Source organism: Littorina saxatilis, linkage group LG8 (assembly GCF_037325665.1).
Source record: "Littorina saxatilis isolate snail1 linkage group LG8, US_GU_Lsax_2.0, whole genome shotgun sequence".
Lineage (NCBI taxonomy): Eukaryota > Metazoa > Mollusca > Gastropoda > Littorinimorpha > Littorinidae > Littorina > Littorina saxatilis.
In genome coordinates, this window is record NC_090252.1 from 33,280,019 (window position 1) to 33,307,518 (window position 27,500).

Consider the following 27,500-nt stretch of genomic DNA (forward strand, 5'->3'; position numbering starts at 1 on the left):
AGCCATCGTGAACCCGTGTGATCCAGTTTCCTTTTTTTCATAATTTAGTCGTCAGTTTGTGATTTCAATGCGACTCGCTGTAAGCTTATCTCCAATAGCACGTTATTGTGTACCTCTGAATCTAAAACGCGACAAACAGCTGCAAGTCACACGAACTAGAGCTGTGGCGGTTAATGGTTCAGAGGAACTGGCGCTAGGCAGAACCGTCGTCTGCTACGAGAAAGACATTTTGCGCGACACGTTTCCGGGCTTTTCTGTTTTCAAACTTTCAAAACTTCGAATTGTACTGATCTTGCCTTGAGCGTTCAAATGGAAGTATGCTTGCACTGTATGTAGAGGCTCGGGGAGCTCAGTGATGGTTTACGGGAGGCTTACTGTGCCTTTAACAGACTGAACAATATTTGTTGCTGAATTGTAAAAGATATAAATGCATACTTTAGGTAATGACGACATGTTTTGTATATATAACAACAGAAAATGGAAGAGTGCACAATTACTTGGAACATTGCATGAACATTGCACATGATTTTCCCGCATGTCCGGATTGCGTACCAATATTGCAAAAATCTTGGTTTAAACGATTTATTCATATCTTCTGCAGAGAATAATGTCGCATACATAACTACATTAAAAGAAGCACAGTCGTGTGTCGTTATTACCGTGTTTTGAATAGCAAGATATCATTTGGTGAACAATTATTCGGTTTATTGGGAAACAAAATTCAAAATAGTTTTTTGCTGAAATGTTCTTGATCACTGTCACAATCAACCACACACACACACACACACACACACACACACACACACACACACACACACACACGCACACATATACACACACACACACACACACACACACGCGCACGCACACACACGCACACATACACATACCGGCACACGCACGATCAGGTAAAATCATACGGTCAAACGAGACTGTCCCATATGGTCAACCCCTATCACGGTTAACTGGGCGGCGGCTACATCAATCATACGGCCAAACGAGATACGGCTAACCGGACCCTAACCTCGTATTCGCCTTCTCTCTCTGGTACAAAGTGTGTGTGTGTGTGTGTGAAGTTTCTAAAAAAGGCCAACGCATGATCCAAGGGAAATAATCGAGCGTATTCAAATGTTCATAGTCGTCTAGAAATTGATGTGTTCGTCTCCCTTCGCCAAACAATTTGAGTTATTTGAGTGCGTGTGCTCGATAGATGAGATGTTTTATTGACTATAATTATCTTACAGAACGAAGCGTTTATTTTTACAACACGCTTAGATTTTCATGAAGACACTTTCATATTCTAGTATAGGCACATTTTTTAGGTTGATTATAATGACATTAAAGGCACAGTAAGCCTCCCGTAAACCATCACAGATACGGCCAGGCTTTTACACACAGTACAAACACCCTTTCATTTAAACACTCACCGATTGAGAACATCCTAGGTGCCCTCCGTAAAGAGCGAACAATTTTCAAAGAATTTATGTTTGCGTGGTTTATCTTACCCCTGAGCCATCGTGAACCCGTGTGATCCAGTTTCCCTTTTTCACAATGTAGTCGTCAGTTAGCCTTATTTGAATGCGACTCGATGTGAGCTTATTTACAATAGCACGTTTTTATGCACGAAACAAACGGCTGTGGTTCACAAGAACTCTAGCGATGGCTTTTCACTGTTGAGAGGAACGGCGATATGCACTGACTGATAAACCGTCGTCTGCTAAGACCATTGCGTGACCCTGCTTCCGGGCTTTTCTTTTTTCAAACTTTCACAACTTCGAATTGCACTGATCTTGTCTTGATGAAAAAAGAATTCTTTTATGATTAAAGAATGTTTGTGTAACAAGCTAGATTTTAAAAGTTAGGTCTAGCGCAAAAACGCACCACGGTCCAAAAACATTCTGATAATCATCGATCCACGGCTGTCGCCAGTTTAAGGGAAGTAACTCATTTTTGACCTGAGTTCAGGATGGGTCCAAAAAGTGTTCGAGACAATCTGCAAAATTAATTCTTTAAAAATTGCTCGCTCTTTACGTAGGGCACCTAGGATGTTCCCGTTTGGTGAGCGTTCAAATGGAAGGTGTATGTACTGTGTGTAAAAGCCTGACAGTATCTGTGATGGTTTACGGGAGGCTTACTGTCCGGGCGTGATTTCCGGGATATTCATAACAGCCGTCCAGCACCAAAACGAGGCGCCATTGTTCTTCAGGGCCAAGTCCACGAAAATAAATTCTTTGAAAATTTCTCACGCTCGACAGAAAGCAGCCAGGATGTTCCCGTTCGGTGAGCGTTTAAATGGAAGTATGCTTGTACTGTATGTTGACGCTCGGGGAGCTCTGTGATGGTTTACAGGAGGCTTACTGTACCTTTAATTAATTTTTAAGCCACCAAGCTGAGAAATGCAATACCGAAGTCCGGCCTTCGTCGAAGATTGCTTGGCCAAAATTTCAATCAATTTGATTGAAAAATTAGGGTGTGACAGTGCCGCCTCCAGATCGGTCCAGTAGTTTGGTCTGAATCACTCTACACACACACACGCACAGACAGACACACACACATACACCACGACCCTCGTCTCGATTCCCCCTCTATGTTAAAACATTTAGTCAAAACTTGACTAAATGTAAAAAGGGATCAATATGGAGGGGTGGTCACCATGGAAAGGTGAGTTATATAGAAAATTAACCCCTGTTCGAGAGCCTTGGTCGTGTTAGGCTGGTGGTCATTACCGAGGCAGGGTGGTCGCCAGGGCAGGCTCGACTGTAAATCGTTTACTCCAGGGGCCAGATAACAATGCCATTTTAAACAATATCCTCTCTATAATTTACCTTCGTTCTCGTGTAAACCATTTTGCAAATCACCGTCAAGGCTATTACCCGGGTTAAGAGCATCCTCCCACTTGGTTACATACCAAAAATATACAACCTAGCTGCTTTGTGTGCAAAGGTTGAATTTCTGTTGTTGAATTAATGTATAACTTACACTTATGTCACTTTACAAAGTTAATTACCGTAAAAATCCTAACGTGCAAAGAAAGCCGCTCGGCTTCCAAATGTTAGCATGTGTTCAGACGGAAGAATGACTGGGTGGCCGAGTGGTAACGCACTTGCGCTCGGACGCGAGAGGTTGCGAGTTCGACCCTGGGTCAGGGCGTTAGCAATTTTCTCCCCCCTTTCCTAACCTAGGTGGTGGGTTCAAGTGCTAGCCTTTCGGATGAGACGAAAAACTGAGGTCCCTTCGTGTACACTACATTGGGGTGTGCACGTTAAAGATCCCACGATTGACAAAAGGGTCTTTCCAGGCAAATTTGTATAGGCATAGATAAAAATGTCCACCAAAATACCCGTGTGACTTGGAATAATAGGCCGTGAAAAGTAGGATATGCGCCGAAATGGCCGCAATCTGCTGGCCGATGTGAATGCGTGATGTATTGTGCAAAACAATTCCATCTCACAGGGCATAAATAAATCCCTGCGCCTCGAATATGTGCACGATATAAATTGAAAAAAAATATCCCTGCGCTTAGAACTGTACCCACGGAATACGCGCGATATAAGCCTAATATTGATTGATTGATTGATTGAAGAATGCTCTTGTCACATTTGAAGGCCCGGACAGATCTGTGGTGGACTACATACTAGTTTTCATGGGCAGGATATGGTGTCTTTAAAGTGATAATGTCTAGCAACAAAACTGTCTCTCATGGCCCCAAGAGCTATACAGTTCCGGTTGGGGGTTGTAATTATGTGACCACACACCAGGAATACCTTAAAGGCACAGTAAGCCTCCCGTAAACCATCACAGAGCTCCCCGAGGGTCTACATATAGTACAAGCATACTTCCATTTAAACGCTCACCGAACGGGAACATCCTGGCTGCTATCTGTCGAGCGTGAGAAATTTTCAAAGAATTTATTTTCGTGGACTTAGCCCTTACAACAATGGTGCCTCGTTTTGGAGCTGGACGGCCGTGATGAATATCCCGGAAATCACGCCCGGACAGTAAGCCTCCCGTAAATCATCACAGATACTGTCAAGCTTTTACACACAGTACAAACACCCTTCCATTTGAACGCTCACCAAACGGGAACATCCTAGGTGCCCTACGTAAAGAGCGAGCAATTTTTAAAGAATTAATTTTGCAGATTGTCTCGAACACTTTTTGGACCCATCCTGAACTCAGGTCAAAAATGAGTTACTTCCCTTAAACTGGCGATAGCCGTGGATCGATGATTATCAGAATGTTTTTGGACCGTGGTGCGTTTTTGCGCTAGACCTAACTTTTAAAATCTAAATAATAAATTGACAGCTTGTTACACAAACATTCTTTAATCATAAAAGAATTCTTTTTTCATCAAGACAAGATCAGTGCAATTCGAAGTTGTGAAAGTTTGAAAAAAGAAAAGCCCGGCAGCAGGGTCACGCAAGGGTCGTAGCAGACGACGCCGGGTTTACGCGGCATATCGCCGTTCCTCTCAACAGTGAAAAGCCATCGCTAGAGTTCTTGTGAACCACAGCCGTTTGTTTTGTGCATAAAAACGTGCTATTGTAGATAAGCTCACATTGAGTCGCATTCAAATGACTAACTGACGACTACATTGTGAAAAAGGGAAACTGGATCACACGGGTTCACGATGGCTCAGGGGTAAGATAAACCAAGCAAAAATAAATGTTTTGAAAATTGTTCGCTCTTTACGGAGGGCACCTAGGATGTTCTCAATCGGTGAGTGTTTAAATGAAAGGGTGTTTGTACTGTGTGTAAAAGCCTGACCGTATCTGTGATGGTTTACGGGAGGCTTACTGTGCCTTTAACAATAAACGTTTGAGTGCTCAGTTACTCAAAATTGAAAACGGCTGTGTTTTGAGTGGGCACTCCAGACTTTAATTCTCATTGTGACGACCTTTTGCACCAGTCATAATATTCGTCCTACCTTTCGCCCCGGAGTGTTCCTCGATATGCATATTTGAAATTGAGCCGAGAGCTACAGAGTTCGTTTTGGGCATTGAATAGATGACAACACAATTAGTGTTTGAGCGTTCCGTTTTTCCAATCTAAATGCTGTATTTGGTAGTCTTTTTAGACGGTGATATTCTCCAACGGCTAGTCTGTTTGTTAATGAAATGCGAAGCGTTTTAGTCCTGTACGGCACGGAATGTTCATGCGTTGGCTATAGGTTTGACTACCTCAATCCAACGGTCTTAATCTGCGTTGACGAATGGGTAAGCTACCTATGAAAACTAAATAAAGTATGATCACGAACGGAAGTCCGGACTCCTGACGCAGGAAAACTAGGGGAAGCAAACCGCTCGCTGATTAAAATTCATTTCATTATTTGGCATATTTTCGGAGCAGATTATAGCAAATCATTGCAGGTGTTTTTAAATTACAGTACAGCGAAGTCCCTTGAACGTTTTAAGGACCAAATCCTAAGAAAACTTTCCAAAAATGACGCCTCAGGTGTACTAACTTTAAGCCATAAAAAACTCACTACCACCACCACATCACCACCAACTCCATTACGACGACAACAATAACATTAACAAGCGGGTGTTAACATTAACAAACACACACACGCACGTACGCATGCACACACACACACACACACACACACACACACACACACACACACACACACACACACACACACATACACACACACACACACACACACTTAGTTTTAATCATGAAGACTGCCATATGAACCGAGAAAGGAAACAAACTCGCATCGGTTTCGAATAAGAATTCATTGGTTGAAGAGAAGTTAAAGAATAATAAACAAACAACCTCAATGCCGCCTCAGCGGAAAAAAAGGAAGATTTACATTACTCACAGTTAGGAAGGGGCCCCTTATATGTATAGCGGTTGGACTTCACTACCACTATTATAAAATAAAAGTGTTATTGTTATTGAATATGTATTATTGTTGAATATTTATGTGCGTGTCTGCTCAATCTGTGTGTATATGAATTAGTGTGTATGTATACTTGTTGAGTGTGTATTTGAGACAAAGTCAAAGAGTGAAAAATAAATGAATAGAAAGAGATGAAAGTGTTTTAAAATTAAAACTAACCTACAAAAACTTACAACCAAAACGTTAACCTTTACAACGTTTATTGACACTAAACAACAGTACTGACAAAAACTGTCAACAAGTCTCACATAGTTTCTCTGGTCTATTTCAAGGGAGACAACTATTATATCATTAAACTCTTGCTGCTAACACTCCTCAAAGAAAACTAACACTATAACCAATACAAGGACTCTAAAGATTCACATACTAAAAAAGAACACTAGATTACATAAACAACTCACAAACTGACAATACTAAGGACTTCACAAAAGACTTTTCACGACTGACAAACCGACCCACCACATGCCCTGCACACAAGAACAACATGGCGCAAATTAGCTTCACAGCGACCGGTCATGATTATACATCAGTCAATCAATATGAGGCTTATATCGCGCGTATTCCGTGGGTACAGTTCTAAGCGCAGGGATTATTTAATATTTTTAATGCAATTTATATCGCGCACATATTCAAGGCGCAGGGATTTATTTATGCTGTGTGAGATGGAATTTTTTTTACACAATACATCACGCATTCACATCGGCCAGCAGATCGCAGCCATTTCGGCGCATGTCCTACTTTTCACGGCCTATTATTCCAAGTCACACGGGTATTTTGGTGGACATTTTTATCTATGCCTATACAATTTTGCCAGGAAAGACCCTTTTGTCAATCGTGGGATCTTTAATGTGCACACCCCAATGTAGTGTACACGAAGGGACCTCAGTTTTTCGTTTCATCCAAAAGACTAGCACTTGAACCCACCACCTAGGTTAGGAAAGGGGGAGAAAATTGCTAACGCCCTGACCCAGGGTCGAACTCGCAACCTCTCGCAAGTGCGTTACCACTCGGCCACCCAGTCCACAGACATATTTCTTGCTAAAAAAACAACAAACACAATAAACCAAACATAGGAATATGTTAATCTTGAACTTTAGGGTGTTAAATTCATAGCTCATAATTCAGAGGCATTTAAGTCTCCAAATTTGTAGAACCTTAACTTGTAATCATAACAAGTTATTTTAGATCCCTGTGAAGTTACGGAATGAACTCCGATGAACTGTACGAATGCATTTCGTTTACATGGGTCAAAGAAGGAATTATCCGTATGAGCGGACAAGGGAGACAACTCTTTCGTGTAAATGATGTCCCATAGTTGACAACGTACGCCATTTTCGGTACATTTTCGTCGATTGAACAACCAAATTAATTAATTATTCTTAAGTTTGGAGCTCAATCCGTCAATTAATGACAAATGTTCTTTGGCTGGTTTACATGGACTTGTATCAAAAATAAGTAAAGAATGTCAGGGGATTCTGAGCTATGAATTTAACACGCTAAAGTTCAAGATTACCAACAACTCTGCCAAAATAAAACCCTTCCACTCACCATGGAGTTGGACTTCCAAGCCCAAAAACAACTTTACATCAGCAGCTGGTCTTCTCCCAAAAACAAAAAGGGGTCTTCGCTAAGAATGCTGGGAACTATGGAAAGGGAAATTAAGAAGGGAAACAACTCGGAACCTTCTGGTCTATACGCCTTTGACAAGCTTATCTCCCGTCCTCCACATATGGACCGGCTGCTTCGATACAGTTACCTATCTGGATAACTTGCACAATTAGAAACAGTATCGGACGCACAAACCACATAACCGTCAGGCTTTTTCTCTTTTTTTGTGCTTCTGGCAGCGCTCAATTTGAACTTGACGCTTAAAATGACTAGTGTTTGTGGACACAGCTCTAAAAAAATACAATTTGCTATAATTATTATATGACAGCTAAGACTAATTTTAAAATTGTAGCAGTTTTGGCCCCGACTTTCTAATGGTTTAAACAGTGTTTTATTTTGAAATACAAATTTACAAAGCCATGAACAAAATATGTTTTAACGAAGGAGCACAACATACAAAGGGTCAACAAAGTTGTAGGGTCAAGTGGAAAAAGGAGGGTCGGCCTTCAATGTAAATAGTTTCAAATATCGAGACCACCGTGTAAGTGACACACGAAACAACATTTTGGTTCCGCTTAGCCAAAATTATATGTTGAAGGGACGTTAGGAAACCAAGAAACAACCAACCATTCTGTTTTATAGAATAACATCTTGATTGCATTATATATACACCAGCAGTTGTTTGAAAAGAACGGTTTACAATATATCATCAGCATTGATGTTTAGAGTACAAGCCTATTTACGCGTCACAGGAGTGACATACACATTTAATTTTCTCGGGGGCCGTAGACGAACTTCGGAAATAACTCTGACGAGACATTAAGCTATCTGCACGTGCTTCTGTCCACGCGTTCCAGACACACCCCTCGCTGGTGCCATGCCAATTTATAGCATGTGCGAAAGTTTGACTCACTAAAAGCAAGAGTTTTCCCTATTTCAACACCCACACACACCCGTAAGAGTTATAATTATTTCCAAAAATGGTTTATTCGGCAGTCGCAAAAGGTTGCTCACAAATAAAGGGATACAGATAACCATTACGATAAACTTCAGACCAGCCATAGCCCTTTGTGCATCTCAGTCCCAGAACCGACTTTCCTGCAATGTATTTAGGTTTGTCAGTAACCCAGAAAGACGCAGTGTTGGTCATGTTTACAGATGCCCCGTCGATCCACACAAAATCTGGCCCTGAAGGTGGAAAGGGAACAGTTTTATCTGGTCGTTCTGCTCCGATGTACACATCGACAGCATACAGGTCTGAAACCGAGTTTTAATTTGTCGGTAAGTAGTAGAAACATCCGCGATCAGCAAAACACCCCAGTGCAGAATCTCTGAACGTTATAATTGTTCTTGAGCGTCTGCCTGGACAAGATGTTCAACTTTCTAAATGAAATCAAGACTCTTGCTTTTACAAGATTGTTTTGTAACAAGGGTGAAAAGACAGGACTTTAAGACCCTTCTACATTGTTACTGTGATAGACTGAAACGAAGTCAGTTTTAAAAACAGAGACCACCATGTAAACTGGGAAAGGACACTCATTTGCATCGGTCCCGGAAAGCAATATCGGTTGTAGGGACGTTTAAAACCCCACAGAAAACAAACCATCAGCCGCGATAAAGTTGTCTGTTTGAGGCAAAAATGACAAAATCATGCACATTTTTGGAGCTAATTCCGTCAATGAATGTCACACTAAATAGGCTACTTGCAAGTGAAAGGAGCACTTTACCACCGTTGGCGTTCAAAAAATCTTGGACGAAGCGTGCCTTCTCCACAGGCTCCAGTTTCACCAGGGTCTCGTTGTTGTCAGCGCACGCGTCGCGTGCGTCGTCCCATTTCTCTTTTGGCACGTTTCATGATATTGAGGATTGCAGTTTCCCTCTCACACACAATATTCCAAAATAATAAATAGTCAAACAGGGGCCAAAAAACAGTTTGCACCAAGAGTTCAACTTTTTATCTATCCAAAACAGTAAAAAAAATTATATGAACATTCGTATTTCCAAGATGATTGGCGTTCCAAGACGCTATATCCTAAAAAACCCAAAACATGCTTTTACAACTTCAGTGCATAATAACTGCCCAAAGGTGCTGTTTAAAGCAACCATTGATAATAATTTTTAACATACTCCTTGAACACATTAATAAAAACGGTTAACTTGCAAATAAAGGGACAGTATTGATCAGAACAATGGTAAGATAAAGGACGCTACTTATATTTTGTACATTTTTTATCTTTATCGTTTCCTGTAGACCTCAGAAGTTCTAACCAGCTTAAGAAATCATTCTAAAATCGAAAAACAAACATCTATACAGTTTGTACGCAAAGTAGATTGATATTTGACACAGTCACACAGACATACGTGGGCTATGGGGCAACCCTACCCCCTAAATTTGAAAACGGGGTCAATTTCTTAACTGCATGCATTCAGCAAAACAATCCCTAAAAATTTATTTTTTTCACAAATGAACTTATGACTTTAGAAAAGCATTCAAAAATGCATATATACAACGCTTTTTCTTTGGTCCCAATTCAAGGGGGTGTGCTATTCTCAGGTAACACTGTGAACGCTCAAATGAGACTTGGTCACATGTCAAAATAGTAATCCCCCCTGTTGTTCATGGTTCGTTGGTGGGATTTTTTTTTATCTGAGCCATTGGCAAGCATGAAATGTCATCAACATTAGGAAAGACATAGTATCTCCCATTGTCTTTTGCGCGCAAACACTTCACACAGATCTCCTCTCGATCTGGCCCATCGGGGAAATGGGTTGACTTGGGGATGATCACCGCCCTGTATCTCTCCACCTTTCCATCCATGCTGACAAAGTCAGCGGTCACAAAGTCCCCAACTTGAATGTCTCACTGTGGGACAAAGAACCTGGTTTTCACGACTGGCACCACGCGGCATCCAGTGGCGTGTTGTGGGTAGACGTCCATTGATTTTGATAATAATTTTTATATTTTTAATTTTCAGACCTTGTTTTTAATCCGAATATAACATATTTATATGTTTTTGGAATCAGGAAATGATGAAGAATAAGATGAACGTACATTTAGATCGTTTTATAAAAAAATAATTTTAATTACAATTTTTAGATTTTTAATGACCAAAGTCATAAACTAATATTTACGCCACCAAGCTGAAATGCAATACCGAAGTCCGGCCTTTGTCGAAGATTGCTTGGCCAAAATTTCAATCAATTTGATTGAAAAATGAGGGTGTGACAGTGCCGCCTCAACTTTTAAAAAAAAGCCGGATATGACGTCATGAAAGACATTCATCGAAAAACTGAAAAAAACGTCCGGGGATATCATACCCAGTAACTCTCATGTCAAATTTCATAAAGATCGGTCCAGTAGTTTACTCTCAATCGCTCTACACACACACACGCACACACACACACACACACACACTCACACACACACACACAGACACACATACACCACGACCCTCGTCTCGATTCCCCCTCTATGTTAAACATTTAGTCAAAACTTGACTAAATGTAAAAAGAAAAAAAAAATTCAAAAAAATGGGATAGCGGCGAAACGGGATTGCGCCAAAATGGGATGCGGTAGTAAAATGACGCTTGGCTTGTTAAATGTCGCCAAAATGGGACGGCGGCAAAACGGGATTGCACGTAAATGGGATATTGCGCGAATTATAAACGAAGGAGTAGGCCCTAAGTTTCTCGTACGAGATGTTTACTGGGAGTAAATATTTGGGGAGTAAAAATTTAGTTCCTTGTGAGTTCTTTTTTCGTACAAGATTTTTACTGGAAGTTTACTCCGTCCGAGTCAATTTTTCGTGGAGTAAAAATTTTGTGTTACACCGGTTCATGACCGTTGTGGTAACGAGCGCACATTGTTGTCTCTATATATTGTGTTCCTACGAATCGAAAGTACGATCGCCAAGCCAGTCTGTCATTGAAGGCAACGTTCGATATTTCCGTCTGTCAGCGTTGCCAACGTTCGACAGATTTTACTACTGTTACTCACAAACTTTCAATTTACACAATGAAATGCCAATAACATGTACACACAAGAATGGGAGACGAAGGGAAAACCTACTAGCGATTGAAATTATGCAAACGAACTCACAAATCCCTCACTTTCCGAATGCAAACGCTGCAAATCCGTATGCGTGCGTCGCTGTGCCGAACGTTGGGTTGACGAACGTTGCTGACAGACGCAACAAAACTTGATCAAAAGGCACTAAAAACGATTAAATGTTTTACTCACTGGGTATCGCATTCCTCTTTTTCTTCCTGCAGACGATATGAAGCGGTTGAAACGTCGTTTCCGATTAAAGGCTCGGTTATTTCCGTTAAAAACGAAGTTTGCCGAACGTGTGATTCAGTCTACAGACACCGGTCGGATCACAACAAAAATGTTCATTCTTTGCGATTTTGTGATACTGTTGATGATACACCTGCTTTCCAGTGAAGAACATCAATAAAATGATGTTCACAAGCAAGAATAACAGACAAAAGCACGCGATGTGTAAAATTAGGCTTTGCTTTGCAAACAAAGCACGTGTTTTTTTTTACTGACAGACACTTTCGGTGGTGATTGAAAATTTTTCCAGAAACGGTTTTATGCTCCCATTTGATATTGTTTCCCTATTTTCTCTAGTCAGAGACTAACCTTGTGTATTAATTGAATTAATAACCCCATTATCATAAGTTTTGTGTGTTATTTTTGTGTCTGTTGAATCACACTTTGAGATGGGGTCATGTGACAGAAGGAAATGGTGTCTGTCAGGATTCACACGTTCGCTTCGAAAAACGCGCTCAAATAATTGCTCAAACACAAACATTTTAGCTTTTATTTATTTTTTTGTATTGCAAATACCATACTTACTCATGCCAAGCAGAAACAATGATGAAAATCAACACAGTAAGCAAGTAATTTGAAGGCAAAGTTTACACACATCAAAGAGTCTGATTACCGTGAAACCTGCCTTTTCTGGTAAGGTCAAGCCTGTAGCACGTGCTGGTCAGGCGATCAGCGAAGTAGGTCACACTGTCTGGACAGACGGAGCCTGAAATTAAGGACAAAGGGACCAATCGTTAAATCGGCTACCTATCGCAGATCTCGCAAGACTATATTGGATAGACTATCCCTACATTTGGACACGAACGAAAATACAACATCCTGAATGCTCCCTGTGCAGAGCCTCCACGGTGTATGCAGTGCCCGCATTTTTGTTTAAACCCAAGCCTCTCTTATCTCGGATTTTCCCGCACCTGGTCGATTCCGATATCAGCACTTACTTTTAACAATTCAAAAGAGTCTGTTTAAACTAATACAAATAAAACAAGTCGCGTAAGGCGAAAATACGATATTTAGTCAAGTAGCTGTCGAACTCACAGAATGAAACTGAACGCACTGCATTTTTTCGGCAAGACCGTATACTTGTAGCATCGTCTGTCCACCGCTCGTTCTGAGCGTGTTTTTAATCCAAACATATCATATCTATATGTTTTTGGAATCAGGAACCGACAAGGAATAAGATGAAAGTGTTTTTAAATTGATTTCGGAAATTTAATTTTAATCATAATTTTAATTTTTTTAATTTTCAAAGCTTGTTTTTAATCCGAATATAACATATTTATATGTTTTTGGAATCAGCAAATAATGACAAATAAGTTGACAATATTTGTGGATCGTTTTATAAAAAAATAATTTTAATTAAAATGTTCATATTTTTAATGACCAAAATCATCAATTGATTTTTAAGCCTCCAAGCTGAAATGCAATGCCAAAGTCCGGCCTTTGTCGAAAATTGCTTGGCCAAAATTTCAATAAAAATGAGGGTGTGACAGTGCCGCCTCAACGTTTACAAAAAGCCGGATATGACGTCATCAAAGACATTTATAAAAAAAAAATGAAAAAAAAAAACTGGGGATATCATGCCCAGGAACTCTCATGTAAATTTTCATAAAGATCGGTCCAGTAGTTTACTCTGAATCCAGGGATCGCGCTAGCTTTTTAAAAAACGCGTAAGTCATACGCAACGAAACGAAAAAAACGCGTCACGGACCAATATTTTTGCGTACTACGAAAACACGTACAGACACAAACAAAACACGCACGAAAGACTTAAAGACACTCCTTACCTAAATACGGCGAGTTTTCCTGTCGAACTCCGCGCACGCCTGTCGAATAACACCCCTGCTGTCTCCAACCTTCGGGCCTTGCGAGTTTGTTTCCCGCTCTAATACGACTAGACACACTTTCCGCCTTTTGGAAGCGCGAGATGGGAGAGCAGCTAATGTCTGTTTCATTATCCGACAAGACATTATCTGGTAATACCCTCGTTACGTTCGTTTGCGATACTTCGATGCAAAAAGAAACGGACTTTAGTTTTGACGCGCAGATTTCATGTGTGTCGTCACTTCTCGAGCCCTATAGTCAGTTTCAGGATCGGGTGATTATTAAGTCAGAGCAAAAGCGCTGCGTGAAGACAAGAAAAAGTTACAATATTTTTGCGTATGGCTTACGCGGCGCGGCGAAAAAAACGCGTCAGCGACTTTTAAAATGCGTCAAATACGCAAAAATCGTGCGTAAACGCGATCCCTGACACACACACACACAGGCTCACACACACACACACACACACACACACACACACACACACACATACATACACACATACACACACACACACACAGACACATACATACACACATACACCACGACCCTCGTCAAAACTTGACTAAATGAAAAGATGATTGTGAGAAAAATGTATGAGAACACTTAGTTTTAATCCTTTAAGCTGTGTGACTTCACGTGATCAATAGCTGTTATAAAAAGGCTTAAGAAAACGATACTTGGTATTTTTTGGAAGGGGGGGGGGGGTAGGGGAGACTGGGGTACCCTGGGACACGGGGCAGGGTGGGACAGCGCAATTTAGCCATGTTATCTTGATTTTTTTTTAAAGTTTGAATTTGCCGCCATGAAGGGAAACTACTCAGCCAGGCTGGCGCCAACTGTTAATGGTGTGGGCACAGACGTTTGCCAGCAGTCGATGTTTGCCTGAAAAGAAGCACTGTAAGTAAATTTTCGACTGTCACAAACTTCTTATTTGTATATAATGTCTTCTTACGCACCCTATTAAACCATATATAACCAGATTATGTCATTATTCACTCATATTTATCGAACATTTCAAAGATGTTTACACGTTAGATCTGTGGCCATTTTTTCATTTTATCAAATTAACCGCCTTGGGGCAGGGTGGGACGGGGTAGGGTGGGACAAGGCTGGGGCAGGGTGGGACTGTCCCACCCTGCCCCAGCTTTGACCCACCCTGCCCCCTTAGAGTGTTTGTCTATGTCTTTAATTATTAAAAGTTGATAAGTTGTGTAACATTGGTGTTATGCAAGAGAGAGAGAGAGAGAGAGAGAGAGAGAGAGAGAGAAAGAGAGAGAGAGAGAGAGAGAGAGAGAGAGAGAGAGAGAGAGAGAGAGAGAGAGAGAGAGAAAGAGACGGTGTGGTATTATTAATTCGGTGTTGGCATAACCATGCTGTGTTAACCTCTCTCTCTCTCTCTCTCTTTTTCTCTCTCTCTCTCTCTCTCTCTCTCTCTCTCTCTCTCTCTCTCTCTCTCTGTAGTTTGTGTAGTGTTTGTCTTAAATCTTTTGTCGACTTTCAGATGGTGAGAACATACAAGAGAAAGACGCAATGGACTTCAAAACCAGTGCAAAATATGAAGGATGCGGTGGAAGCTGTGAAAGAAGGTTTGTCATTTCGCGAGGCTGCAAGGATGTTTTCTGTGTCGAAAAGTAGCCTTGGGCGAGCGATGTCCCGTGGCAAAATCTCCTCCTTGACATCTCAGTGCAACACTCGACAAGTCTTTACGAATGCCGAAGAACAGGAGTTGGTGGAATACATAATCCAGGCTTCAAAGTATGGATTTCCTATCGATTCAATGACTTTGAGATCACTCGCATTTGATCTCGCAAACAAAAACCTAAAAGTCTGTCCTCCAAGCTGGACAAGGAATAAACGTGCAGGTGAAGACTGGGTCTTGGCATTTCGCAAAAGGCATCCAGAGATATCAATTCGAATCCCAGAAGCAGTCAGCTTGGCGAGGATGATGGCGTTCAACAGAAACAACGTTGACGAGTTTTTCAAGAAGCTTCAACATCTCTACGAAAAGCATACCCTGACCCCTGACAGGATATTCAACACGGATGAAACCGCTTTGATGACGTCCCTAAAACCGACTAAAGTCTTGGCGCAGTCGGGAGTAAAGCAGGTGTCTCAGGTAGTGTCACAGGAGAGAGGTGAACTTGTTACTATGTTGGCAATTGTCAATGCCATTGGAAACAGCATCCCGCCTTGTCTGATATTTCCGCGGGTGAATTTCCATGACCATATGACAATAAATGCACCTCCAGGGACAAAAGGACTGGGTTCACGTTCTGGCGGCTGGATGACAAAGTCTCTGTTTGTGGAATGTTTGGAACATTTTACTGAGCATGTCAATTGTTCGCCTGACAACAAGGTCTTGCTGATACTGGATAACCACGAGTCCCACATTTCCCTGGCAGCTATCAACCATTGCAGGGAGAAGGGGGTGGTGCTATTAAGCCTTCCACCACACTGTACACATCGGATGCAACCCCTTGATGTCGGAGTGTTCGGGCCTTTGAAAACTGAATACAACAAGGCCCTGTCAAGGTGGATGTACATGCATCCGGGGACGAGGACCACGATTCATCATGTGTCCACCATTCTTGGGAGTGCATATCCCAGAGCTTTCCGAATGGAAAACATAATCAGCGGCTTCAAAGCCACAGGAATCTATCCTCTTGACAGTGAGATGTTCTCCAAAGAGTTAGCAGAGGAAGCCGAATCGGCTCACCTACAAGAACAACCCCAAGAGCCGACTTGCCAACAAGAACAGCTACCAGAACCGCCTCATCAACAAGAACAACCACCAGCGTCGCCTCTCCAACAAGAACAACCACGAGCGTCGCCTCTCCAACAAGAACAACCACCATCTCCTCCAATATCAGTAGAAGAAGTAGAATCTAGCTTCTCCCATGCACCAGCAGATGTAAGACCACACGCTAGTGTTCCGAAAAACTCTCGCAAGCGTAAAGGACGACCTTTGGGATCCAGTCGCATTCTCACTGATACACCAGAAAAGAACATCATTGAAGAAAACGTCAGTGCAAAGAAAAAGAAAGCAGAGAAAACAGCATCTCAGTCCAGAAAAAGAGCGCCATCACAACCTGCCAAGGCCACTGCAAGAAGATCAAAGACACCACGAACAGTTCTACAGGCAACCTACCATCAGGGATCCAGTGTATTTAATGACCGAACGAGGGGCAGACAATGTGTTGGAATGGCCACTTCTGCGGTTGCCTATGCTGAGATCAAAGACATGTCGACGTGGACGAAAGAAGACCTGGACCTAGTTTTGCTTTTCGGCGACTACATGTACCAGAAAATGTTGGATGATGAAGAAGACAACGTACAAGGATATCTTCAACTGTCGGATATACCAGCACAGATCAACCTTTTTAATAAGAATTTTCATGTCTCCCGATCTGCACATGCATGTGGCGTGGTTGGTCTCGGTCCGTCATTCAGTGAGGCTTTTTCGTTGAGCGGAGCAATCAAGAGAGCATTTGACAACTTCCCATCCATGATACTCGTGTTGAAGGAAACATCCGTGATGATACACAAATCCACAGACAGTTTCTGGCTGTTTGACTCGCATTCACGCAATCAGAACGGCATGCCAAGCGCGAACGGGAAGGGCGTCCTGATGAAATTTCAGGATCTTGATGACCTTTTGAAGTTCCTGACTGAAATGTCAAAAGCAATCAGCTCTGGTGTGGTCACATTTGACTCTGCAGGATTTCAGGTTACCGAAACTGATGATCAACCAGAGCAGCAGCCCCCTGATCAGCCAGAACAGCAGCCCCCTGATCACCCAGAACAGCAGCCCCCTGATCAGCCAGAGCAGCAGCCTCCTGATCAGCCAGAGCAGCAGCCTCCTGATCAGCCAGAACAGCAGCCCCCTGATCAGCCAGAACAGCAGCCCCCTGATCAGCCAGAGCAGCAGCCCCCTGGTCAGCCAGAACAGCAGCAACTACAACCAGAGCATGTAAAACAATTGGTTTAGTCGTCATAACTTATTGAAAAGATATTTGAAAGAGAGTATCGAAATGTTAAGTGTTTCGTAAGTTTCTCAACCTTTTTTTATCTGGATTGATTTGATTTTTCCCTTGACAGAGTATAGCTGGAATTCCATTCAGATGGGCAAAATATGCGAACAATCATATTTATTTACCTAACAACAAATACTGTGTTCAATGCAGTGGATGAATCTGTTAGTGAACCAGTTATATTTTGCTACAGTAATTCAAATATAATTATATTTTGTTCTGTCAGGAAGATGAAGACGTGGTCTGCATGTTCTGCTTGGAGTCATGGGGAAAGTCCAAGCCGAACGAGCCGTGGATTTGCTGCTCCGTGTGCAACCAGTGGTGCCATGAGCAGTGTGGCCAGATAGATGACCCCACATCATACAAATGTGACTTTTGTTTAGAATAAATGGAAGGCAAAGGTTTAAGGCAAGGTACTAACTTACTAAGGTACCATGATTTGGTTCTTCTGCCATGGATGTTACTTAAACATACTTTTAAGTGTTATTTTTCTGAACGGTTTATTTTTACCTGTGGCAAAAGGTCAATAAGCAAGTCACTATGTTGGTCGATCGGTAAAAAAATTACCTTCTACGTTGAAAATGGTTAATAATGGTGGAAAATGGTTTCTTGTTTTTGAATTACTCAACTAGTATACTTTGTGTATGGGGCAGTTTGGGACAAAGCAGGGGCAGGGTGGGACGGGGCAGGGTGGGACAGTCCCACCCTGCCCCACAGTGTGTCCCAGCCTGCCCCACTTCGTCCCATCCTGCCCCGGATTTTGTTTCATTTTCAACGGTTATTTGCTTAAAAATGGCATATTTAATATCAAATTAAGTTACGTTTTTATGTTTTTAATTCAATAAAGTTTATAAAAAGATCGTATTTGTGTTTATTTTGAAAATTAGGTGTTAGAAAATTGCAATTGATTAAAAAAATTAAAAAAAGTCCCACCCTGCCCCAGTCTCCCTTACATACGCCCTTGAACGCACACCTCCACATCTGTATGTCTGTCTGTCTGTCTGTCCGTCTTTATGCGTTAGTTCATCGACCTGTCTGTCTGTATAAGTTCACCTTTCTTTCTTTTTGTCTGTGAGTTCTTATAACTTCACCCACTTGTCACAAAGCGATAGTAGCGCCATCCCATTTCTGCCGCAGCGTCATATGGTGTAAGCAACAGTATATTTCGCTGACGTAAGCAATGTCCGTTGATGTTACGATAGAAGAAACTGTTGCAAGATGCATCAGTTCTGCATAGTCGTGCGCAACCGAGCTCGCTCCTGACGTAGGTAGATGACATCATACTGGCGTTTGACGGAGCAAGGTTATTGAAGTTGTTGTCCTGGCGCCATGTAAGTGAGTTTACGCTGCAGATAGCACAAATAACTACATGTAGTACGGTCTTTGACCGCAACTGATGTTCGGCCTTACACACGCACGGACGCACGCACGTACGCACGAACACACACACATACACACACACACACACACACCGTGGCACACACACACACACACACACACACACACACACACACACACACACACACACACACACACACACACACACATACAGACAGACGTAGCGAGTGAGAAAACAAAATCAATACACAAACAGTACTCGCACAAAAACGCAATGCACAAAAAGGCAAAATTCCATGGTGCAGACATTTAGGCAATAAAGTACAGTATTGAACTCACCATACAAAGGCAGCGCAACATAGAATTAACAGTCCATTTTCCATCTTCTCAGAAGCCATTGCAGCTGGGCCAAAAGTCTTAAGAACCTGGAGAAACAGAACACTCAACATAATATATGTCGAGAAAAAGTTTTCAATAGAACTGAATCGTTACGCAAGGATTGCGATTAACAGTTAATTACTGTTTTGTAATTTCTTGGTTGAAACCTAACATTACCGCAAACAAAATAAGTATCCAGGCAGACCTACCGGTATAAATTGTATTTGATGGGTGTCCACCACAATGTTGTCGATGTTATCACTTAATACCTAGTTCTGACCGCTTTGCTCGACTGACAGATCTGTTCTGTGAGAGCGAGGATGAGTATTGTAAAGATACACTGGTTGGGACAATTGTAGCACGATCAATTAATATCCTTTTAAAACTCTGTCAACAAAACAAACAAACCGACACTAAACAGGACGGACCGAGGTTGAATGCTTTTCCAAGTCTAGACAATTAACTAATGTCGATGAAAACACATCCTGGCTTTCGGGGAAAATCACCGTTTGTTGAACTTAAAGGGATAACACCTACGGAAAAAAAGACCCTCAGATCGCTTCCAAATTGATACCATAAGATTTTGAGTTACAAATAATGCTACTGCGCAAGAGGACTGCCTTCACTGTCCAAAAGAAAATATCTGTAAAAGCTTAATTAAATGTCTTTTTTTCTTCTTTATATGGTGTTTAACGTCGTTTTCAACCACGAAGGTTATATCGCGACGGGGAAAGGGGGGAGATGGGATAGAGCCACTTGTCAATTGTTTCTTGTTCACAAAAGCACTAATCAAAAATTTGCTCCAGGGGCTTGCAACGTAGTACAATATATTATCTTACTGGGAGAATGCAAGTTTCCAGTACAAAGGACTTAACATTTCTTACATACTGCTTGACTAAAATCTTTACAAAAATTGACTATATTATATACAAGAAACACTTAACAAGGGTAAAAGGAGAAACAGAATCCGTTAGTCGCCTCTTACGACATGCGGGGGAGCATCGGGTAAATTCTTCCCCCTAACCCGCGGTTAATTAAATGTCGTAGAATAGGCAAAGAAAGAGCACTCTCCCCGCAAGTTGTGTAACTCCCACTGATTCACTTCCCTTGTTTGTGAACGTGCCTCTTGTTACTAGGCGGCCGCGTCAAAGAGGGCGGTCGTCTTGCCACCAGGCGGCGCTTCTCCACAATTTATTATTTCCAACATCGGAGAGAAATAGCGCTCTGAAGAGTATTCACTCACTTTGATTTCATTAATTGCCATACGTTGTGGTGCGTTTTTGTAGCAAATCGTGCCGTGTGCGTCTTGATTAAAGTACAATGGATTCGCCAGATTATTCAGATTCGTCAAATTCGCCAGAAACTGCCCCCAAACGGTCAGTTCAATAGTATTCCTTTAATAACCTGGTCCCCTCAAAAATAACTGTTCTCCAGTCGATAGACGGCTCACACGTTCTAGTTTGTGATTCGGTATAGTTGTATCCGACCAAAGGTCATTTTTAACTTTCTTTTACCGATTCAACTGATCTAGCAGAGATTTTGCTATTTTATTTTAAATTTACAATTCTTAAATGTGACGGAATGAGTCACATGTCACCTTTGCATGATTTTCCTATTTTTACATTTTTCTAAAGAGTATTTTATGCTCTATCCAGTGGTGAAAACCGTTTCAGAAAAGAGCGAAAACGGTTTGAGTTATAAGCCTGTGACTAAGGTGACCCGCACACTGTTACCAGACACTCCCCGGACTTATATTAAGCCTAGTGCAGAACCGCGCGAGGTGACAAGCGACTCATTTCGTGGTGGAGGGTCACAAATATACAATTTTAAGTAATTTTCAGACGTTTAAGTCAACCTTGACACTACCATCAACCACAACCCTATCTCTAATTAATTCCTATCTCGTACCAATTCGGACATTTAGCACATCCATGAAACTGCCTACTTACAAGAAACGAAGACGTTTTCGTTTGAAAACAATTTCGATGCTGGTGAAATTATGCTCTTCTTTGACAAACACTGCTATCAACAAGCCCGAACACAAAGAAATGAAACTTAAAGCTTGGCAAACCTGTCAGTGTTTCAGAAGGCCTAGGGAACAATAAGCTGGGTCTGGCATCAGAAACACTCTGCCTACCACTTAAGACATTTCTAACGAAAGAGTTTGTCAAATATTAACTTTTGCTCTTTTGTCTTACAGCTTGTCAAGTGTGTCATGACGCTGGTGGTTGTTTCCGACTGTAATGTACCAAACACAATTGTGGAGAATAGAGATGTCGATACACGCCATCACTGACTTGTTTTCTGAGAACTTGATCACCCCCGTATTGATGGGCATTATATTGTGACTCACCAATTTTGTCAGTGTGTGTGTGTGTGTGTGTGTGTGTGCAGTGTGTGTGTGTGTGTGTGTGTGTGTGTGTGTGTGTGTGTGTGTATCAGTGAAATGCGCGTTCAAGTAATACACGCGCGCACAGACAGACAAACAGACAGACAGACTGAAGACAGAAAAACAGACAGAAAAACAGACAGAAAAACAGACATAAAAACAGACACACACACACACACACACACACACACACACACACACACACACACACACACACACACACATAAATACACACACACAGACACGCACACATAGATACAGACAGAAAGACACACACACACAGACACACGCACACACACACACCCAAACACCCCCAAACACACACTCACACACACACACACACACACACACACACACACATATATACCAATACACACACGACACACACACACACACACACATACACACACACACACACACACACACACACAGACAGACAGACAGACAGACAGACAGACAGATAGACACACAAACACACACACACACACACACACACACACGCACGCACGCACCTACGCAGAATCATAAGAGTTCCGATTTAGCTCAATGTTGCATTTTATTAAGTACTGGTACTGGTGACGAATTCCGTTGAATTGAGGAATTCAAATCTATCAACCAGCAACATTAATGCATGTACGATTCATGGTTGTCAGGAGCAAAGGATGAAGCATTAACAAACACAGATAAATGTTCCGACCTCAAAGACTACCCTTACACAGTATTTAAAAGTTGACTTATTGAATGTTCAAACACTAATTTGCAGGTATTTTTCGAGTTTAGTGTCATCTTTGGTCGGTTTGAGACTGTTTTTGATTTTTCGTTGTAATATTGTTTTTTTCGCGGGGAGTATTTCTTTAACCAGGACAATGATTCTTCATCGGTTGAGCAAGGATGTATAGGTAAGTTTATTTTAAAACAACGACAAAAAATGCAAAATAATGACAGCATGCTAAACGAAATGTCGACTCGATTTCCAGTCTACATAATTTTTTTTTGTCAAAACGTGATTAAAACGTCAAAAGCACATAAATGTGAATATTACAAAATGCACGTATGCATCAGTAGTGAAAGTTGTGTGTTTACAAGACCATCTTAGAAACTCTCTGTTATACACTAAAATGGAACAATAAGATTCGGTTCTTGGTTGGGAAGGGTAACTAACCACAGAATACTTTTCTTGATGTAGCGTCAAGGATTCAAGCATGTTGACATTGCTCACAAGTAGATAAACAACGCAGATAGACATGTCGGAAAATATCCAAGAGACTACGCAAGTGTACAGCGTTACTTTCATCGAAGAATATTTGTTATTTAATTTCGTTTTTGATTTTGCCCTGGCGTGATGTTCTCCACGTAAAATGAGCTAAGCTTCTCATGTAGAGACCATCATGTTCGTCATATACCCTCCCAAAACAAAAACAAATGACAAAAAAACAAACTAACAACAACAACAGCTAAAGACCTGTCAAAAAAATTTAACTGCGTCGTGAAAGCTTGTTGTTTCGGGACACTATTTTGTCAGTGTGTCAGCTTTAAAATACAAACTTGCGAGTACCCTTCAAGGCAATTTCCCCACTGTATTACAAGTTATTGCCCTATCTGGCATGTTTGGCACCGAATTTCTTGGACTTTTAAAAGCACCCTTGTTTTCCCCCCCCAAAAGAATCTTTCCACGTGTTAAGCTAGGCGCAACAAAACTGTCTACAAAAACATGTTTCTGGAACAACAATCACAGTCCATTTGTGAATTTTAAGAAAGGTAAGTTCCAAGTAAAGTATTGGACCATTGACTTTTTTTTTATTAAAGAACATTGTCAAAGATTGTATACATTTTCTTGATTGGGCCTTAACACTCTTTGAAGAGTCTATATTTCGAACAAGAAATTCAATCAGTGAAAGAAAGGCATTTCGCATATAAAATGGCGTTTGGGTTTTCCATTAGCGACCGCACATTCAAAGTGGGGATTCTTCTTCAAGGTCATTACCCAGGCTGAATTGTTTTGTCCGGGTCCATTTTTCTTCCACTCACACGTATCATTCGCCACAGGTTTGCCGTTCAGCCACTCAAAGGCGTTATCTGAAGTTGTTTCTACCGCCTTAGCACCGATGTAGATGTCCTTTGTGATGAACGAGTCTGTTAAAAAAAAAGGCATCAAAACATGGTGTGTATACATATCAAACTGATGTAATAATCAACGTACTTTAACGTGTGTGTGTGTGTGTGTGTGTGTGTGTGTTTGTGTTTGTGTGTGTGTGTGTGTGTGTGTGTGTGTGTGTGTGTGTGTAGAGAGATTCAGAGTAAACTACTCGACCGATCTGTATGAAATTTTTCATGAGAGTTCCTGGGTATGATATCCCCAGACGTTGTTTTCATTTTTTCGATAAATGTCTTTGATGACGTCATATCCGGCATTTTGTAAAAGTTGAGGCGGCACTGTCACACCCTCATTTTTTCCTAAAATTGATTGAAATTTTGGCAAAGCAATCTTCGACAAAGGCCGGACTTTGGCATTGCATTTCAGCTTGGTGGCTTAAAATTTAATTAATGACTTTGGTCATTAAAAATCTGTAAATTGTAATTAAAACTATTTTTTATAAAACGATCCAAAATTACGTTTATCGTATTCTTCATCATTTTCTGATTCCAAAAACATATAAATATGTTATATTTAGATTAAAAACAAGCTCTGAAAATTAAAAATATAAAAATTATGATCAAAATTAAATTTCCGAAATCGATTTAAAAACAATTTCATCTTATTCCTTGTCCGTGTCCGATTCCAAAAACATATAGATATGATATGTTTGGATTAAAAACACGTTCAGAGAGTTAAAAAGAATAGAGATATAGAAAAGCGTGCTATCCTCCTCAGCGCAACCGCTACCGCGCTTTTCTGGATTGTTAATTTCACTGCCTTTACCACGAGCGGCGGACAGACGATGCTACGAGTGTACGATCTCGCAGAAAAAATGCAATGCGTTCAGTTTCATTCTGTGAGTTCGACCGAGCTTGACTAAATGTTGTATTGTCGCCTTACGCGACTTGCTTGTCACATGTCTTAGATGACGCCAAATCCGTCTCTTTGTAAAAGTCGAGGCGGTAAACGTCACCCCCCCCCCCCCCCTTAATTTTCGACCAAATGTGACCCTCCACCACGAAATGAGTCGCATGTCACATCGCGCGGTTCTGCGCTAGGTAGCGCTGGTAACAGCGTGAGGGTCACCTTAGTCACAGGCTTATAACTCAAACAGTTTTTGCTCTTTTCTAAAACGGTTTTCACCACTGGATAGAGCATAAAAAAAACTCTTTAGAAAAATGTAAAAATATGAAAATCATGCAAAGGTGACATGCGACTCATTCCGTGGTGGAGGGTCACAAATAGATTGACATTTTAGTCAAGCAATCTTCGACGAAGCCCGGACTTTGGAATTACATTTCGGTTTTGATCATGGAAGCTTTACATTTAATGAATGAGTTTAGACATTAAAAATCTGAACATTCTAACTCTAATTAAAATTTTAGTGCTCGACTCAAAAATTCTTTCATCTTATTCAATCATTTTTTAAATCCAAAAATCATATTTTATGTTTGGATTAAAAACTAGCTCAGATCAGAAATATAAAAAAATACAGAAAAGCGCTTTTCTGTTCAACGCAAGTGGTACTGCGATATATAGCTTAGTGGCTTGTCATTTTCAGTACGCTTCGCACATAAAGGTGTCAGCGCTTTCGACGAAGCTTGGGCTCACACCCTCAGGATGTAACGCATGAAATCCAGGACATTATCCTTGTATGAACTTTGTATCGTCATTTCTCTTACCCTTCCCGTCATCCTCCCTTCATACTTACTTTCATTAAAAAAAAGTCTGTAAATTAATTTTAAGAGGATGAAAGTCGCTTGTTCGTTTCAATGCTTGTTATTCTCTACAGGTGCCAGGATATTGGTTATCCGTATAACTCTCGCTTACTCCATTACACATTTCGTATGCATTTTGAGCGCTTACTTCTCTTTGGTTATTTGATCTTACTTTTACTTGTTTCTTAGCGTATCATCACATACATGTCCCTAAAAGGCACTTAGGCACCTTCGATGACGTTAAACCCCTTTAGTTCGTTCGTTCGACAAAGCTATATTGTCTTGGTGAAAAAAATGCAGTACATTCAATTCCCATTATTTGAGTTCGACAGATTGACTAAAATAATGTGCTAATTTCGCTTTACGCGACTTGTTCCGTATTGATCTACTTTCTTTCCCTGTGATCTTAGCTGCGATCTTGCAGAATTTCTGAAGGATGCTGTGTCTTCAAAATGCGACTCTTTTGTAAAACGTCACTAACATTAAACAGGTTCATTGAAATTTGAAAAAAAGAACTGGTTACAGACAGACAGACAGACAGAGAGAGAGACAGAGACAGAGCAACAAAGACAAATACAGAGACAGAGAAAGTTTGTGATTTACTTCCTCGTTAACCATTCTTTTCATAGTAATAGAAAAAAAGTCTATTTGTAATTAAAAAATCGAGAATTGTATTGTCTATCGCTCGGAAACGCACTATACAATGTTTGTTCCACGTGTCTTGAAAGCGAGAATTCTTTATCTCATTGCTTCAAAGTGCTTATGGTCAAATGATAATTTTCAACTTTAGTTCATATTCATTCAATATTTGTCGTCAGGTTGAATTTGCAGTATCAGTGTTTTGACAGCTATCGGGGCTTGGAGAAAGAGAACAGCTCAGACTGTGGTACCATGTTCTGACCAAAAGCGAAATGCGTGCAAAAAAGCGACCGTTTAGACTTTTGAATTTGTTTGATAAACCCTTATTTTATGTCATGGAGATGTAACTATACTGGGGACAAAACATGTTCGGGACAATTTTTTTCTCCTTTTTTGTGTCTGATTTGAGCGCTTATGGTCACTGGAAACCATTTTAATAGTGAATATTAAGGTCTATGGCCTGTGATACTATAATTTTGGGCATACCCGAAACAATGGAACAAATATCTACTTAACGAAGGAAGTGATCTTTAACTCAACTCAAGTTTTTTATTAAACAAAAAAAGGCCGTTTGAATACTAGTCTCATCCACTTGCAGTTGTTGTTGTTGCTCAGTCTCTTTGCTTGAAGAAAAGAGCAAATTATGGAAATCTTAAAAGAGTTTTCCCGCACTTTTCATTAACCATTAACAACAGCTTGCTCGACTTCATTGTTGAACGGGCGCTCGCACATGAATTGCATCGGTGTGAACAATGGGCCCTCGGACCAGTCGAAGTCGACGTCGCGTCTCAGCATGATGATTCCGTGTGAAGCCGTGTACTCAGGTTTGCCTGTTACCCAGAAGGCCATAGTGGTGTTCATGTTGACCGGTTCTCTGTTCTCCCAATTGAAGTCAGGACCCGAAGCTGGGAATTCCACGCCAGAGTTTGGCCGAACAGCTCCGATGATGATGTCAGTCGATGTGAGACCTTTAGAAAAATAGCCCATTATAGCAACGTGTTAATGTTTAAGAAAGAATACCAGTTCCTTTAGACGGAAATCAGACAAAAAGGAACGTGTCACAAGCAATTGAAAAAAAAGGTATGAGAAGAAAGATAAAGAAAAGGAAAACAAAACAGCACAAACACAAAAACAACAACACAAAACCAAAGCAGAAAGACAACCATGGGGGAAAACACCGCCACCACCACCACCACC

The 27,500-nt window shown here is 41.0% G+C and overlaps 1 protein-coding gene and 1 long non-coding RNA gene across 2 annotated transcripts in view; both read left to right on the plus strand.

Moving 5' to 3' along the window:
• The window catches only part of LOC138972275 (uncharacterized), a 168,674-nt gene that overhangs the window by 10,404 nt on the left and 130,770 nt on the right, over positions 1-27,500 (plus strand). The gene's annotated exons all lie outside the window — the stretch shown is intronic.
• LOC138974308 (uncharacterized) lies at positions 16,436-26,564 on the plus strand. Its single transcript, XM_070347021.1, has 4 exons — positions 16,436-17,643; positions 17,931-18,072; positions 18,358-18,481; positions 26,483-26,564. Exons 1-4 carry the CDS (start codon positions 16,876-16,878, stop codon positions 26,562-26,564), a joined length of 1,116 nt encoding a protein of 371 aa, XP_070203122.1. The 5' UTR covers positions 16,436-16,875.